The 16023-nt window shown below is 49.9% G+C and overlaps 1 protein-coding gene across 3 annotated transcripts; it reads left to right on the top strand.

Annotated features, from left to right (window-relative positions):
- The first annotated feature begins 1740 nt into the window (after positions 1–1740).
- Positions 1741–15611, top strand: LOC147252686 (transmembrane protein 237A-like). 3 transcript variants are annotated; one of them, XM_086221054.1, is made up of 11 exons: positions 1741–1802; positions 2167–2299; positions 2992–3120; positions 3280–3385; positions 3691–3845; positions 4623–4743; positions 5332–5523; positions 12678–12751; positions 13376–13463; positions 13809–13930; positions 15442–15611. In XM_086221054.1, exons 2-11 carry the CDS (start codon positions 2230–2232, stop codon positions 15507–15509), a joined length of 1125 nt encoding a protein of 374 aa, XP_086077180.1. In that variant the 5' UTR covers positions 1741–1802; positions 2167–2229; the 3' UTR covers positions 15510–15611. The 3 variants fall into 3 exon arrangements, with proteins under 3 accessions (XP_086077180.1, XP_086077179.1, XP_086077181.1); XM_086221053.1 differs by lacking the exon at positions 1741–1802 and having other exon boundaries at positions 1832–2299; XM_086221055.1 differs by lacking the exons at positions 1741–1802; positions 12678–12751; positions 13376–13463; positions 13809–13930; positions 15442–15611 and adding an exon at positions 8675–11553 and having other exon boundaries at positions 1833–2299.
- The last annotated feature ends 412 nt before the right edge of the window (positions 15612–16023 follow it).

Consider the following 16023-nt stretch of genomic DNA (forward strand, 5'->3'; position numbering starts at 1 on the left):
TGGCTCTGTGTCTCTGAGTGTGTCTCTCAGTGTGACTGTGTGTCTCTGTGTCTGTGTGTCTCTGTGTGTCTCTGAGTGTCTGTGTTGTGTGTCTGTGTGTCTCTGTGTGTCTGTGTGTGTGTCTGTGTGTCTCTGACTGTCTGTGTGTCTCTGAGTGTGTCTGTGTGTCTCTGAGTGTGTCTCTGAGTGTGACTGTGTGTCTCTTTGTCTGTGTGTCTCTGAGTGTGTCTCTGAGTGTGTCTCAGGTTAATCTCCACTGGACAGATGCAGCTCAGCAGATTTACCAGCAGGATTATGGTCCTCTGCCTGCCTGTCATCGTCCAGACAAACAGCAGTGATTAACTGTCAGTGTGAGACCCTAACAACATATGGTCGTCTCTTCGCTATTGAGCTGCTTTAGTGCCGTTGTAAATCACTAGACGACGACATCACGAGATCATCAACTCAGTTGTTGATGTAGATCAAAGAGAAACATGCCTGTGGTTTCATATTTACCATATTTATATGGTATTATTTTGATACTCTCATCACTCACTGAAATGATTTACGAAGACATCCTGGGATGTCCAGAGACACTCTGAGACATGATAATAGCCAGCAGGTGCACTAGGGAAATGTTAGGAGGGCAACATGAAATTGTGTGTGTGTGTGTGTGTGTGTGTGTGTGTATGTGTGTGTGTGTGTGTGTGTACACGCGCCTCTAATAGGATTCACCTGGTTTCTGTGGTGTTTTAACCTGTTAACCTTCAAGCAGCACCAGCACACTTGCTGCAGCTCGCTTCTGAAGTGGGAGGAGCTAGTTCAGGTCGACCTGGATTCACCGTAAGGACCAGTGACTCACAGTCGGAGCTCCTGGTGGGATTACCAATCAAAATTGAGGGATGGAAGGGAACGCAGCTGCTGACCATAGATAGACCAAAGATTCTGTGGTTGATAAACTGATTTTTCTGCTAAATCACATGAACCTCAAATGTGTCTTTTATTCATGTCTTCCATGAATTTGAGTTCTTGCAGAACCTCCGATGGTTCATCTCCATAGACGAGAATATTGTAGTATTCAGAGTAACGCAGGATCTGCAAGCAGCAACTGGCTGGACAGATCCTCCCCTCATTTCCTAAATCAGCTCCTGATCTGAGTCTCATGGGTGGGTGAGGATCAAGAGGCCTGACCTGATTGATTCCTCCTGATTTCTCCTGATTCCTCAGGCTACGTAGCAAAACTGTGACAAGCTCACCTGCACATGTACATTCAGACTGACACCAAACCGCCTGCACCTCCACAGGCCCACCAAATTAAAGCCTCCATCCTGCGCTGATTTGACCTGCAGAACTCAGAGCATGTCCCAGCATGCGGGAGGCACCGCAGTCCTGCATGAACCCATGCATGCACCCAAGAGACATGCCAGCTTTCACTCCCACACTGGTGCCAGCCTAGCAGCACGCAGGAGTGCTGGCCTCATGCATGTGTTTAGCCTGTGATAAAGACTCCTCTTTAAAATCCAAAGCATTTGGATGCTAACAAAAAGACGGAAGAGTGAACAGGTGACAGCTGATGGAGCAGCTTGAGGAGTCAGTGGGTGTGTTGAGGCCATGGCTGGCAAGAAAGCAGGACGAGGGATTATTAGCATCCATAGCTACTTTGCAGCTCCGCCAGCTGGCTGCATGATCGCAGCCCAACCAACCACAGCGCTCCCTGAGGCTCAGCACATGATCCACCTGCCACTCTAAACACCAGGACCAGACTCAGATCTGCAGATGAGCCTTCTTCTCCCAGAGCGCCTCATCTCAGCTTCACGCCTCTGGTACGTATGAACCCTGCAGAATCCTCTAGAATCCAGCTGAAGATGAACCAGAGGCTGTGTGTGTGTGTGTGTGTGTGTGTGTGTGTGTGTGTGTGTGTGAGAGAGAGAGAGAGAGAGAGAGAGAGAGAGAGAGACGGTGGTGGTGGTGGGGGTCTTCAGTCTTCACTGCGTCTTTTCCACAGCTACTCTCCTACTGGAATACAATACTAAATACCTCAGAGGGCAGCACGCTGCTGGAGGCCTCATGATGATGGGGGTGTGACCATATAGGTCATATGACCCCATGAAGGACGCTAATCCCACCATCACCGCTCTGAACAGGAATAAACTGACAGCTTTGAGATATTCTGTCACTTTACTACAGATCCTCATCCTTGACTTTACTGTTGGCAATGTTGAATTGTTGATCCTGGAACGACTCGTCGTCATGCCAACCGTCAAGAGCAAGAAGAAGAAGCTGAAGAAGGAGGTCATTGATGGAGAGGAGCAGGGAGAGGGTGAGAGGTGTTTCAACTCCTTAATGCCACACCTTCTACTCTCCTGGTCAGGTCACATGATGTGGGGGGGCAGCGGGAGGACTTGAGTAAATGGTGACTTGCTTCCTGTCAGACATTAAACTTCAGTTTAATGGCCCAGTCAGAGGAGATTATTAATCTATGGGATTTGGGATCTAGTGAATACAAAAGTTTAGTTGACACGTCACAGTACAGATATTCTCCATTAATGTGTGTACTAGAGCGTGAATATAGAGTACTGTGTGTCTTTATATTAGTCTTTAACGGTCCTAATGAACAGTAGCAGTGTAACTATAGCAACCCACAGAAGCCTCGTCTCTGCTGGTATCAGTTGCAATTAACTGCCTTGCTCACTGGCAGCTGTTGTTGCATTGTGGGATATTTGTACTGATGTAGTTCCAGAGGCTCAGGAGCTTCCTGAAGTAACTCACAGCTGAATACACACAAAGACGAGCACAGTTACTGTTACTGCAGTAGGCCTGGTCTTTGGTCCCTAGGAGGACTAGATGTCCTGATGAGGTTAGTGTTTATAGAAGAAAAGGTCTTCAAAACCGCTCTCTCTCTCTCTCTGTCTCTCTGTGTGTCTCTCCGTCTCTGTCTCTCTCTCTCTCACACACAAACACACAGATACACACACACACAGTGATAATACAACAAGTTTCATGTGTGTGCAGTGGGTCTGGAGGCGGAGCTGGATGAAGTAAACAATAAGAGTCATTTGGACAGCAGAGAACAACTAACCCCAGAGCTGCAAGAACCAGCACCACAGAAGAAGAAGAAAAAGAAGAAGACACCTACTATCGGTAGCTGCAACAGCACCACGGCAGTGTTAGTGTGAAGGGTGAACATCCGCCAGCACCAAGATTTCATCTCAGTTCGACTTTTATCTGGACTCATTAGAGCCAGACATATGGCGGTCAAGAGGGCGTTTTCCCAGCAGTAATGTTATGTTGTTGTGTCAGATCAGGAAACAGAGCATGCTGACGTGCCCAACGGTACCACGGCTGAACCAGCAATGGACGAAGAGGAAATGATTGTTGCTGTAACCAGAAGGACAAAGAGGAAGAGGTGAGTACCACAGGAAGCTTCCTGGCCTGTTTCAGTGGTTGACTGGTGCTCCTCCTCTAGGTCACAGTCTGGATGCTTGAAAAGACACTTTAAAGGAATCATCATCTCTGAGCCTGAGTGACGTCATGCAATTATGGATCCTAAATTGCCCATAATGCAAGTTGGAAGCATCTTTCAGGACACCCCGTCCCCGGGCTGTAAGACAGAATGCATTCTGGTGGTCTGACTGCCTGACTGATGGCCAGCAGACGGAAAAACTGTACGTTCATGTTGGATGCAAGCTGAAGTCTTTTGTCATGTTGCAGGAAGGCGAAGGTGACGGAGCACTGCAGCAACGACCCGGGAGCCGAAGGTGAAGACATCCTCCCTGACACCCAGTCGCCCATCCCCCAGCATGCCCTTTTCTCCGCTCCCCACACACAAAGCCAGCCTGGCGGGAAAGTCTTCATGGAGAGAAACAGTGAGTGAAAGCAATAATTCCAGGTCCAACAATCCAGGTCCAGATCAAGAAGCTTGATGATCCTGCTTCCACACCCCCACAGAGATCTGTATCAGAACCCCACAAATGAACATAGTAGAACGGCAACATGTTCCTCCCAGCACCTGCTGCCTCAGGAAGAGACAGAAACAAGCACCCGCAGAAACATCCTGGTTACTGAACTTCATCTTGCTCCGAGTACTCGAGGAACTTCTCCTGCAAAGTTTGACTGAATCCACAAACTTGATTCATGTCACCAGTTTCCCAGTTTAACCCAAATTCCTGTAATTAACCCCAACAGGTCAATGAGGAGCCCAGGTGTAAACACCGGCCTCAGTGTGTGTGTGTGTGTTCTTGTACTTGCTACATAGTGAGGACTAGAATACTTATTTAGCCAACAGAGTGAGGACATTTTAGGCGGTCCTCACATCTTCAAAGCGCCGTTTGAAGGTCAAGACTTGGTTTTAGGGTGGCGGTTAGAATCAGGTTCAGGTTAGGGTTAGGGTCAAGGTTAGAATCAGGTTCAGGTTAGGGTTAGGGTCAAGGTTAGAATCAGGTTCAGGTTAGGGTTAGGGTCAAGGTTAGGGTCAGGCAGTCAGTTGAGATGGTTAGGGGGAGGGGCTAGGGAATGTGTTACATCAATGAAAGTCCTCACAAAGATATAAGTACAAGGATGTGTGTGTGTGTGTGTGTGTGTGTGTGTGCGTGTGCGTGTGCGTGTGTGTGTGTGTGTGTGTGTGTGTGTGTGTGTGTGTCCAGGGCGTTTCCAGGCAGAACGAGTTGAGCAGCTGCGTCACTCAGAGCTGACGGACGACTACATGGACCCCAGGCAGATGTGGACTACCAGAGACGTGGCTATGAAGGTCCATGGAGGATTCAGGTCTGCATACATATGTTGGCCTGTTTGTAGGTTTTAGGATCCTAATCGACATGATTGACCTCTGACCTTTACCCCAACAGAACAGAAGGCTCAGGTGTAATCAGCCCATTAAATGTCCGTTCAGGTTGTTTATATATTTCCCCTTGGCTGAAAGATGCCCTCTAGTGGCCGTAGTGATAATAACAGGGCTGAAGGAGGATTCGAGGTAGAGTCAGAGAACCAGAGGAACTGCTGCTGTTCTAACTAACTCCATCAGTGTTAGTGGTCATTGTTGTGGCCATGACAAGAGAAGTCACCTCATATTAAGGTGTAGTGGTGACGATCGGTCCCAATTATTACCTCACCAGAAACAGACTTTGACAGTTTACACTCAGAAAACATTCGCGTTTATCGAGACGTATCTGCAGGACCTGGTGGTGAATTGGAGAGAGGGGCCCTGGTGGAGGGGCTTATCAGTGATAAGAGTAAATGACATGTTCCTTTCCGGCCTACGGGTGGATGACATCCAGCTGTATGAAGCATTATTGCTGTGAAGACAACAGATAGACAGGCCTCAACTCCACGTTTCCCCGCCATCTCTCTTGGCAGGGTGATTGGGCTGTTCTCTCATGGTTTCCTGGCCGGTTACGCTGTCTGGAACATCATCGTTGTGTACGTGTTGGCGGGTGAACAGATGACCACGCTGGCCAACCTGCTGCAGCAGTACCATCCACTGGCCTACACTGCCCAGTCTCTGCTCTACCTGCTGCTGGCCATCAGCACTGTGTCTGCCTTCGACAGGTGCGTGTGCATCAACACCACCAACCAAGTCAAGTCAACTCAGTTTTATTTGTATGACACCAAATCCTAGCAAAAGTTCTCTCCTGACTCTGTCCAAGGAGAGCAGGTCCAGCTCCTCACTCCTTTAGTGAACCTCCACCCAACAATTCTCCATCAGCAGCACATCCTGCAACAGCAGCCACCAGAACCTTCCTTTAGCAGGCAGGAAGGTGGAGCAGATCCAGGATCAGTGGGGACGGAGAGAGAGCAGGAGAGCAGGACAGAGACAAAGACAGAGAATGGAGGAAGACAGAGAGACAGAAGGAAAGAGAGGGACAGAGATAAAGAGAGAGAGAAAGGAGGAGAGACTGATGGACAGAGACAAAGACAGAGAATGGAGGAAGACAGAGAGACAGAAGGAAAGAGAGGGACAGAGATAAAGAGGGAGAGAAAGGAGGAGAGACTGATGGACAGACGGGGACGTGAGCAGGTGGAGCTACGGGTGGCAGCTGGAGCCTCTTCAGGTCTGCAGCCTCCTCCAGCAGCACCAGGATCTGGGATGAGGGGAGAAGAAGAGGAGTTAGTAACACGTCTGAGGACAGGAGGAGGAGAGAGAAGCCCAGTGCATCATGGGAGATCCAAGCAGTCTGAGCCCATAGCAGCAGATCTAAGGGCCAGCCTAAGCAGTCCTGACTATAAGCCTGATCAACAAGGAAGGTCTTAAGTCTGCTCTTAAACATACAGAGGGGGTCTTGGTCTGGGAGATGGGAGATGGTTCCACAGGAGGGGAGCCTGATAGCTGAAGGTTCTGGCTCCCATTCTACTGTTAGAACTCTAGGAACCTGCAGGAACCCTGCACCCTGGGAGTGAAGGGTTCTAGCTGGATCATAGGGGACTAGGAGCTCTGTCAGGGATGAAGGAGCCTGACTGTTGAGGACTTTGATGGTAGAAGAAGAATTTTAAATTCTATTCTGAATTTGACAGGGAGCCATGCAGAGAAGCAGTCGAGGAGAGACCTGGTCTCTGCTACCAGTTCTAGTCAACAAGTAGGCAGCAGCGTTCTGGACCAGCTGGAGAGTCTTTAGGGACTTATTAGTCCAGCCTGATAGGAGGGAGTTGCAGTAATCCAGCCTTGAAGTGACAAAAGCAGGGACTAGTTTTTCTGCATCTTCTTGAGACAGGATGTGTCTGATCTTAGCGATGTTACGTAGATGGAAGAAGGCGTCCTGGAGATTTGTTTAATCATTGTCCTCGTCCTCTGCTTTATCTGGTGGGTCCGAGTCGCGGGGGCAGCAGCCTCAGCAAGGAAGCCCAGACTGTCCTCTCCCCAGCCACGTCCACCAGATCTTCTGGGGGAATCCAGAGGCGTTCCCAGGCCAGCCGAGAGATATAATCCCTCCAGCGTGTCCTGGGTTGGCCCCGAGGCCTCCTCCCGGTTGGGCATGCCTGGAACACCTCCTGAGGGAGGCATCCAGGAACACCTCCTGAGGGAGGCATCCAGGAGGCATCTTTACCAGATGCCCGAACCACCTCAACTGACTCCTCTACATGGAGGAGCAGCAGCTCTACTCTGAGTCCCTCCTGAATGACTGAGCTTCTCATCCTGTCTCTAAGGGAGAGCCCAGCCTCCCTGAGGAGGAAACTCATTTCAGCCGCTTGTATTAAGGATCTTGTTCTTTCAGTCATTACCCAGAGCTCATGACCACAGGTGAGGGTTGGAACGTAGACTGACAGGTAAATCAAGAACCTCGCCTTTTGGCTAAGCTCCCTCTTCACCACAACGGACTGGTTTAGCGCCCTCAACACTGCGGATGCCGCCCCAATCCGTCTGTCAATCTCCTGCTCCATCCTACCCTCACTCGTGAACAAGACCCCGAGATACTTAAACTCCTCCACGCAAACCACCCTTTTCTGGCTGAGGACCATGGCCTCAGACTTGGAGGTGCTGATTCTCATCCCAGCCGTTTCACATTTGGCTGCAAACTGTGCCAGCAAGAGCTGGAGGTCGTGGACTGATGGAGCTAAGAGGACCACGTCATCCGCAAAAAGCAGAGACAAAATCCTCCCAACACCAAACTTGACCCCCTCCGCCACCCGGCTGTGCCTAGAAATTCTGTCCATAAAGGTGATGAACAGAACCGATGACAAAGGGGAGCCTTGGGGGAGTCCAACCCTCACCGGGAACAAGTCCGACTTACTGCCGGCGACGTGGACCAAACTCTCACTTCTCTGGTAGAAAGACTGAATGGCCCTTTGTAAGGGGCCATCCACCCCATACTCCCGGAGTACCCCCACAGGGTGCTCCTGGGAACACAGTCATAAGCTTTCTCCAGATCCACAAAACACATGTGGACTGGTTGGGCAAACTCCCATGCTACCTCCAGCACCCTAGTGAGGGTGAAGAGCTGATCCACTGTTCTACGGCCGGGACAAAAACCACGCTGCTCCTCCTCAATCTGAGGTTCAACTATCGCCCTGACCCTCCTCTCCACTACCCTGGCGTAGACCTTCCCAGGGAGGCTGAGGAGTGTGATCCCCCGATAGTTGGAACACACCCTCTGGTCCTCTTTCTTAAAGATGGGGACCACCACCCCGGTCTGCCACTCCAAAGTCACCCCCCCTGATGTCCACGCAATGTTGCAGAGACGTGTCAACCAAGACAGCCCCACAACATCCAGAGCCTTGAGATACCCAGGGAGGATCTCATCAACCCCCGGAGCTCTACTGCCACGGAGTTGCTTAACTGCCTCAGTGACTTCTGCCCCGGAGATTGGACGACCCCCCCCCAAGCACTCCGCAAACTGTGTCTCCTCCATGGAGTACGTGTTGGTGGGACTGAGGAATTCCTCAAAGTTTTCCTTCCACCGCCCAATTATCTCCCCAGTTGACGTCAGCAGCCTCCTGTCCCCACTGTAAACAGTGTGAGAAAGTTGCCTCCTTCCCCCCTGAGGCGACGGACAGTTTGCCGGAACCTTTTTGGAGCCGACCGATAGTCATTCCCCATGGTCTCACCGAACTCCTCCCACACCCGAGTTTTTGCCTTGGCGACTGCCATGGCCACTTGGCCTGTCAGTACCGGTCGGCTGCCTCTAGAGACTCACAGGCCAGCCATGCCCTTTAAACCTCCTTCTTCAGCCTGACGGCACCCCTCACCTCTGTTGTCCACCTGCAGGTTCTGGGATTACCGCCGCGACCGGCCCCAGCAGCCTTACGACCACAGCTCACAACAGTCACCTTGACAATGGCAGAGCGGCGGAACAGGGCCTATTCGGACTCAATGTCCCCCACCGCCACTTGGATGTGGTCAAAGTCCTGCCGGAGGTGGGAGTTGAAGATCATTCTAACAGGTTTTTCCACCAGTCATTCCCAGCAAACACTCACAACTCATTTGGGCCTGCCGGGTCTGCGTGCCATCTTACCCTGCCACCTGATCCAACTCACCACCAGATGGTGATCAGCTGACAGCCCAGCTCCTCTCTTCACCCGAGTGTCCAGAACATACGTTCGCAGGTCAAATGATACGACTATAAAATCAATCATAGACCTGCGGCCTAGGATGTCCTGATGCCACGTGCACTGGTGGGCATCCTTGTGTTTGAACATGGTGTTCGTTATGGACAAACTGCGATTTGCAGAGAAGTCCAATAACTGCACACCACTCGGGTTCAAGTCGGCCTGCCGTTCCTCCCAGTCACACCCTTCCAGGTCACGCTGTCATTGCCCACATGAGCGTTGAAGTCTCCCAGTAGGACAATGGAGTCCCCAATTGGGACACCATCCAGTACCCTTCCCAAGGACTCCAAAAAGGGTGGGTACTCTGAACTGGTGTTCGGTGCATAAGCACAGACCATAGTCAGGACCTGTTCCCCGACCCAAAGGCACAGGGAAGCAACCCTTTCGTCCACCAGGGTAAACCCCAATGTACAAGCAGAAAGCCTGGTGGCGATCAAAAATCCCACCCCGGCCCTCCACCTCTCACCTGGAACAACTCCAGTGAAAGAGAGAGTCCAAAACCTCTCAAGGACTTAGGATCCGGACTTGGAGCTATGTGTCGAATTGAGGCCGACTATATCTAGCCGGTAATGCTCAACCTCTTCCACCAGCTCCAGCTTCTTCCCCGCCAGGGAGATGACATTCCATGTCCCAACAGCCAGCTTCCATGGCTGAGGATCCAACAGTCAAGGCCCCTGCCTTGAACTGTCAACCAAGCCACAAAGCACCGGACCCTTCTGGTTCTTCCCAGGGCAGGGCCCTGGTGCCCCTCCAGGCTGGGTAACCAAACTCCTTATTGTTCCTTCCATCAAGGGTCTATTGAACCATTCTTTGTCTCGCCCTTTGTCTCGGACCAGTCTGCCTTGGATTACCTAACCAGGGGCGAAATGCCCCCGACAACATAGCTCCTAGGGTCACTAGGGCACTCAAACTCCTCCACCACAATAAAGTGACGGTTCCAGGAGGAGATCGGTTGAATGTGGGAGTTAAAAGGTCCTGGTCAAAGAGAACTCCTAGGTTCCTTACGGTGGTGCTGGGGGCCAGAGTGGTGCCATCCAGGGTACCTGTCTCATCAGATCAGGTGGTTCTCAGGTGTTTGGGCCCAGCACAAGAACTTCAGTTTATCAGAGTTTAATAAAGGAAATGATGGGTCCTCCATGTTTCCTGTCCTTCAGACAGGCCTCCAGTTCAGTCAGCTGGTTTGTTCCATGTGGATCATTGATGAGTTCAGCTGTGTGTCGTCTGCATAGCAGTGAACATTAATGGAGTGTTTCCTGATCATGTGACCTGAGGAAGCAGGTACAGGGTGAAGAGGACTGGTCCAAGCACAGACCCTTGTGGAACACCTGAACTGACTGTAGTGGTCTCAGAGGAACCATCATTAACTAGTACCAACTGAGATGACCTAGTAAATATGACCTGAACCAGTTTAGTGTGGTTCCTTTAATACCAGTGACAGGTTCCAGTCTCTGTAGAAGGATATGGTGGTCAATGGTACCAAAGCTGCACTGAGATCTAATCAGACCATCACAGAGACCAGTCCCCCATCTGGTACCAGTAGGAGGTCGCTGGTACCTTTGACTAATTCTGTTTCTGTGCTAGGATGAACCTGGAACCTGACTGAATCCTCCAATCAGCTGTTGCTGTGGAGAAGTCACAGAGTTGTTTAGCAGCTGCTTTCTCCAGAACCTTGGAGAGAAAAGGAAGATGTGATGTTGGTCTGTAGTTGGTAGAACTTCTGGATCCAGGCTTGTTTTTTGAGGAGGGTTTAATTCCTGCTACTTTAAAGGACTGAGGGACGGAACCAGATACCAGCGCCACATTGACCATATCTAAGAGGGAGGGGCTAACGAGGGAAGAGAGTCTTGGAGCAGCTTAGTTGGGATGGGGTCTAGGAGACAGGTGGAGGTTTAGAGGAGGACATTATTGAACTGAGCTCATGAAGGCTGATGGGAGAAAAACTATCCAAGTGTGTGTCTGGTCCTCCAGCTGCCTCTAAGGTTCTGGGTTCTAGGAGCCATGTTGTCAGCTGATGGCAGCAGGAGAAGAAGTTTCTCTCTCATCAGGAGAATTTTGTCATTAAAGAAGACCATGAAATCTTTGTTTCCCAAAAACTACCGTCAGTCCAACTGATGAGGTGGTCTCCATGACAACCACTCTGCAAGGCATCCACATATATACAACAGTAGAGCCACGTGGTTGTGGTATAGGTAGAGGGTATATGATGGGGGGGGGGGGGGGCAGCTATCTGGCCAGTGACTCCAGGATCAGCAGCAGGATGCTACGTGCCATCATAGCATATGGCTGCTAGTCACCGGCCCGCGCTCCCCTTCCATGAACCAGTCTACCATCCAGTCCCCCATCAAGCTGGCTTGCTCTCCCTGCCTCCCCTTCCATGAACCAGTCTACCATCCAGTCCCCCATCAAGCTGGCTTGCTCTCCCTGCCTCCCCTTCCATGAACCAGTCTACCATCCAGTCCCCCATCAAGCTGGCTCGCTCTCCCTGCCTCCCCTTCCATGAACCAGTCTACCATCCAGTCCCCCATCAAGCTGGCTCGCTCTCCCTGCCTCCCCTTCCATGAACCAGTCTACCATCCAGTCCCCCATCAAGCTGGCTCGCTCTCCCTGCCTCCCCTTCCATGAACCAGTCCACCATCCAGTCCCCCATCAAGCTGGCTTGCTCTCCCTGCCTCCCCTTCCATGAACCAGTCCACCATCCAGTCCCCCATCAAGCTGGCTTGCTCTCCCTGCCTCCCCTTCCAGAAGCTTCCTTCTTCAGCTGTTATTAACATTTCCATGTTTCCTCCATTCTGTGTTATAAACTGTTTTCTTGTCTGTACCAACATCTCCTGCACGTCTGTCCCTCCTGGTGAGGGATCCTCCTCCCCTCCTCACCCTGAGGTTTCTCCCATTTTTCCCTGTTCAAGGTTTTCTATGGAGTTTCTCCTCAGTCGATGTGAGGCTCTGAGGGCAGAGGATGTTGTTATGATGCCATGAAGCCTGGAGACAAACTGGTGGGGAAAACAGGCTACAAAGAAAATTGCCTTGCCTAGCATCGGCAACATCCATCCATCCCTCCATCCCTCCATGTTCTCCCTCTTCTCCTGTTGAGGGTGGTGGGGGTGGAGCCTATCCCAGCAGCCTTCCCCCTGGACAGGTCACCAGTCCATCACAGGGCCAACACATAGAGACAGACAACCATTGGCTCTCCCAGCCACGCCTACGGTCAATTTAGAGTCTGGATTAACCTGGTCCCTCTTGATGTCTTTGGACTGTGGAGGAAGCTGGAGTACCAGAGAGAACCCAGCAGGAACAGGGAGAACATGGAGACTCACACAGAAAGACCCCGTGCTGCAGCCGGGGCTCCACCCTCAACCTTCTTGATGGGGGCCACAGTGAGGACCACTGCTCCACTGTGGTGTCAGCAACATGTAGAGACTAAACACAGTCAAGTCACCACAAAGGTTCTCTTATGACACTCCCCTAATAGAACTGGCACAGGGCCGAGGACATTCTAAAAGTCAGAATCAGTGATGACATTACAAATATGGTATGGAGGTTGTCAACTTTGTGTGTGTGCGTGTGTGTGTGTGTGTGTGTGTGTGTGTGTGTGTGTGTGTGCGTGTGTGTGTGTGTGTGTGTGTGTGACTGCATATTCATCAAGGTGTTTTTGTGGCCTGCAGAGTGAACCTCGCCAAGACCTCCATGGCTCTGAGAGGCTTCATCACACTGGATCCTGCTGCTCTGGCCTCCTTCTGTGAGTGACACACCACACTCAGCATGCTGCTGCCGATGATGATGATCAAGACGAGTTGTGTAGCTTTTCCAGTTAAATGATGAATAACTCTTTTACTTCCAGCTTTTTTTACCTATAATGTTGATTCCTGCTGACACTTCAATTCCTTACAATGCCATACTCAAACATTTCCAGAAATCTACTAGAACTGCACAAGTTTCCTTAAATTATTAGATGACCTTCAGTGTTTTTCCTTCTCATGAAATAAAAAGCTCCCCCAGTGCCCATGTGACGCGGCACGGCTGCTCATCCAGCCAGGATGGACAGCTGACACGGGAAGGTCGCCGGCCTCAGCTGTGAACACACACAAGCTTCCCTGTAAAATTCAGACCTCGCTAACTTTTCTAGCTCACTGCTAAATCCAGCAACATGGATAACATCTCAAAAGCCAACACCTGAGATGCCAGCACCACTCAGCACTTACACAACCTTCAAAATAAAAGCCTACACTAATGTAAAAAAAAAAATGCTGTCACAAACAAAAATGAAGAAACCTCATAAAACCATCATTAAAGTAGTGGTGAACATGGCATCTTACCTCGATCTTTACAGGTCATTTACTCGTTATAACTCTCTGTCTTGTAGTGTATTTCATAGCTCTGATCCTGTCCCTCAGTCAGCAAATGACCAGTGATCGGATCAACCTCTACCCCAGCGCCAACGAGACTCTGTGGTGAGAACGTTCTCCTCCTTCTCCTCTCAGCATCACCAAGACATCAGACATTGTTTTGTTCACTTAGGTGCTTTGAATTTTTTATAGACATAAATGAATAGAAATGTCTCCGGAGGGGCCCGTGCGGCACTCAACCGCCAACCATGATGGCTTCTTCTTTATCTTCATGTCAGAATGAATGTGTTGAGGCCTCTGGTCGCGCTGGTCCAGTTGCCTCCCTCCTAGACCTTCAGGGGACATTTTAACTGTCTTGTTCTCATTTGGCTGCAGTTGTGGCTGATGTGGACGTGTTGAGGTGATCTTTCTCCTGTGATGACTCTCACCTTTGACCTTCACCTCTTGCAGGCCTCCAGGCTCAGAGCAGCAGATCCTGCGGCCATGGATTGTAGTGAACCTGGTGGTGGCTCTGTTGGTGGGCGTGGCCTGGGCCGTCATTTCCACGCGTCCACACGTCGACTACACAGAGGGTAGGTCTGCTGTCTGTACCGGATAATATTAGCGGATGAACACTACACTCCTTCAAGTGGTGAAGCCCATTCTGAAACAGCAGGTGTTGATTAGGAGCTGCTTAGGCGTCCAGGTACTAAAGATGCAGAGTTCTATCAAATATCAGGTCAACTACATTTTTCTCTACATCTCCTCCTCTTCCTTCATGAACAAGTCAACTTAGTGACTGGGACACTTCCTGTTTGTGTCAGTCACCAACTAGACCATGACTGGCTCAAACTGTGGTGATGTCACAAACACGCCGGGAGCTTCTTTGACCTCAGATCAACGCAGGAAAAGGTGGACTATCACACCTGCACCAAGACCAACCTGAAACTGCTGTTTAGGGAACGTTCTGAGAATCAGCGTCAACATTCAGTTAAGACTGACAGGTAAAAATGAACATTGGCAAATTTTAATTGGTCAACATGGGAGTTTATTTTATATGAAGCCACACCGTTTGATATTGCTTCAGGAAAATCAAGTGTGGAACTGTGTTCACACGTGTACACAATAATGTCTCAAGACACAGCAACAAATGTATTAATACCTGTGAACATACATGTGAACACATCAGCCTCTAAGTTTGCTGCCCCCATCCTCACAAGCTTCATGAAAGAGATGAGTGAAAAAGATAGCTGTTGTTCCAGGTATTACCACTAGATGGTACCAAAGTTAAGAATGACACATACAGTACTACTGTAGTTCAGGGTCAGAGCAGTATTTGTTCATACAGTTATAGTTATATATAGTTGTGAGGGCGTATGTGTGTGTGTGTATGTCATATGTGTGTGTGTCATATGTGCCTGTGTCATGTGTGCATGCGTGTGTGTATGTCATACGTGTGTGTATGTCATACATGTGTGTATGTCATACGGTGTGTGTATGTCATACATGCGTGTGTGTATGTCATATGTGCGTGTGTGTATGTCATATGTGCGTGTGTGTGTCATGCGTGCGTGTGTCATGTGTGCATGTGTGTATGACACACGTGTGTATGACACGTGTGTATGTCATACGTGTGTATGTCATACGTGTGTATGTCATACATGTGTGTATGTCATATGTGCGTGTGTGCATGTCATATGTGCGTGTGTCATACGTGCATGTGTGTATGTCATACGTGTGTATGTCATACTACGTGTGTGTTTGTGTGTGTATGTCATACGTGTGTATGTCATACGTGCGTGTGTATGTCATACATGTGTGTATGTCATATGTGCGTGTGTGTATGCCATATGTGTGTGTTTGTGTGAATGTCATATGTGCGTGTGTGTCATACATGCATGTATGTATGTCATACGTGCGTGTGTGTTTGTGCGTGTATGTCAGACGTCCGTGTGTGTTTGTGTGTATGTCATACGTGCGTGTGTGTTTGTGTGTGTGTGTGTGTGTGTGTGTGTGTGTGTGTGTGTGTGTGTGTGTGTGTGATACGTGCGTGTGTGTGTTTATGGTCTCCTGAGTAACAGAATGTCCTGGTTTGTCTGTACAGAGTTTCTGATGACCATGGAGGTGGAGTCGTACCCGAGAGGAGACGAGGCCCTGGATATCCCTGCCTGAAACCCTTTGTCCTCTCATGTATTTGTCTTTTAATGCATTTTTGTACAATCTGTCATATAGAACTTTGTTCTCCTGACTGGGATTTTGTAAATAAAGGAATAAACAAGAGTGGCATCAGTTGTTTCATGCTCTTTGGCCACAAGGTGGAGCTGCTGCTCTGAGAACAGCATCATTTGATGCAGGTTCAGTTGAGACAAGGTTCTCAGTCAGGCTCAGAGGTTGCATGGCAATCTAGGAACCAAAGTGTCGCTGGTTAGATCCTTGCTTCACCCGGTGACCACATCCAAGTGTCCTTGAGCGAGATACTGAAACCCTAATTGCTCCTGATGGCCCTGTGATGGAGTGGTGACCTGTGCAGGGTGAACCCCACCTCTCACCCAATGTCAGCTGGAATAGGCTCCACCCCCGACTCTTAACCGATGTGTTATAGAAAATGACTGGATGTATGGATGGAAGGTTCCCAGTCATCCAGGTCCTGGTGTGTCAGGGTTAACATTTACTACAGGATAAAGGA

The sequence above is a fragment of the Aulostomus chinensis genome, chromosome 12 (genome assembly GCF_037954235.1).
Source record: "Aulostomus chinensis isolate RoL2024-O1b breed Wild chromosome 12, RoL_Achi_v1.0, whole genome shotgun sequence".
Classification (NCBI taxonomy): domain Eukaryota; kingdom Metazoa; phylum Chordata; class Actinopteri; order Syngnathiformes; family Aulostomidae; genus Aulostomus; species Aulostomus chinensis.

Coding starts and splice junctions, on each gene's coding strand:
- LOC147252686 (XM_086221053.1), top strand. CDS start 2,086: ATGAAGGACGCTAATCCCACCATCACCGCTCTGAACAGGAATAAACTG. Junction 13,464..13,808: donor AGCGCCAACGAGACTCTGTG/GTGAGAACGTTC, acceptor CACCTCTTGCAG/GCCTCCAGGCTCAGAGCAGC. Junction 13,931..15,441: donor ACACGTCGACTACACAGAGG/GTAGGTCTGCTG, acceptor TTGTCTGTACAG/AGTTTCTGATGACCATGGAG.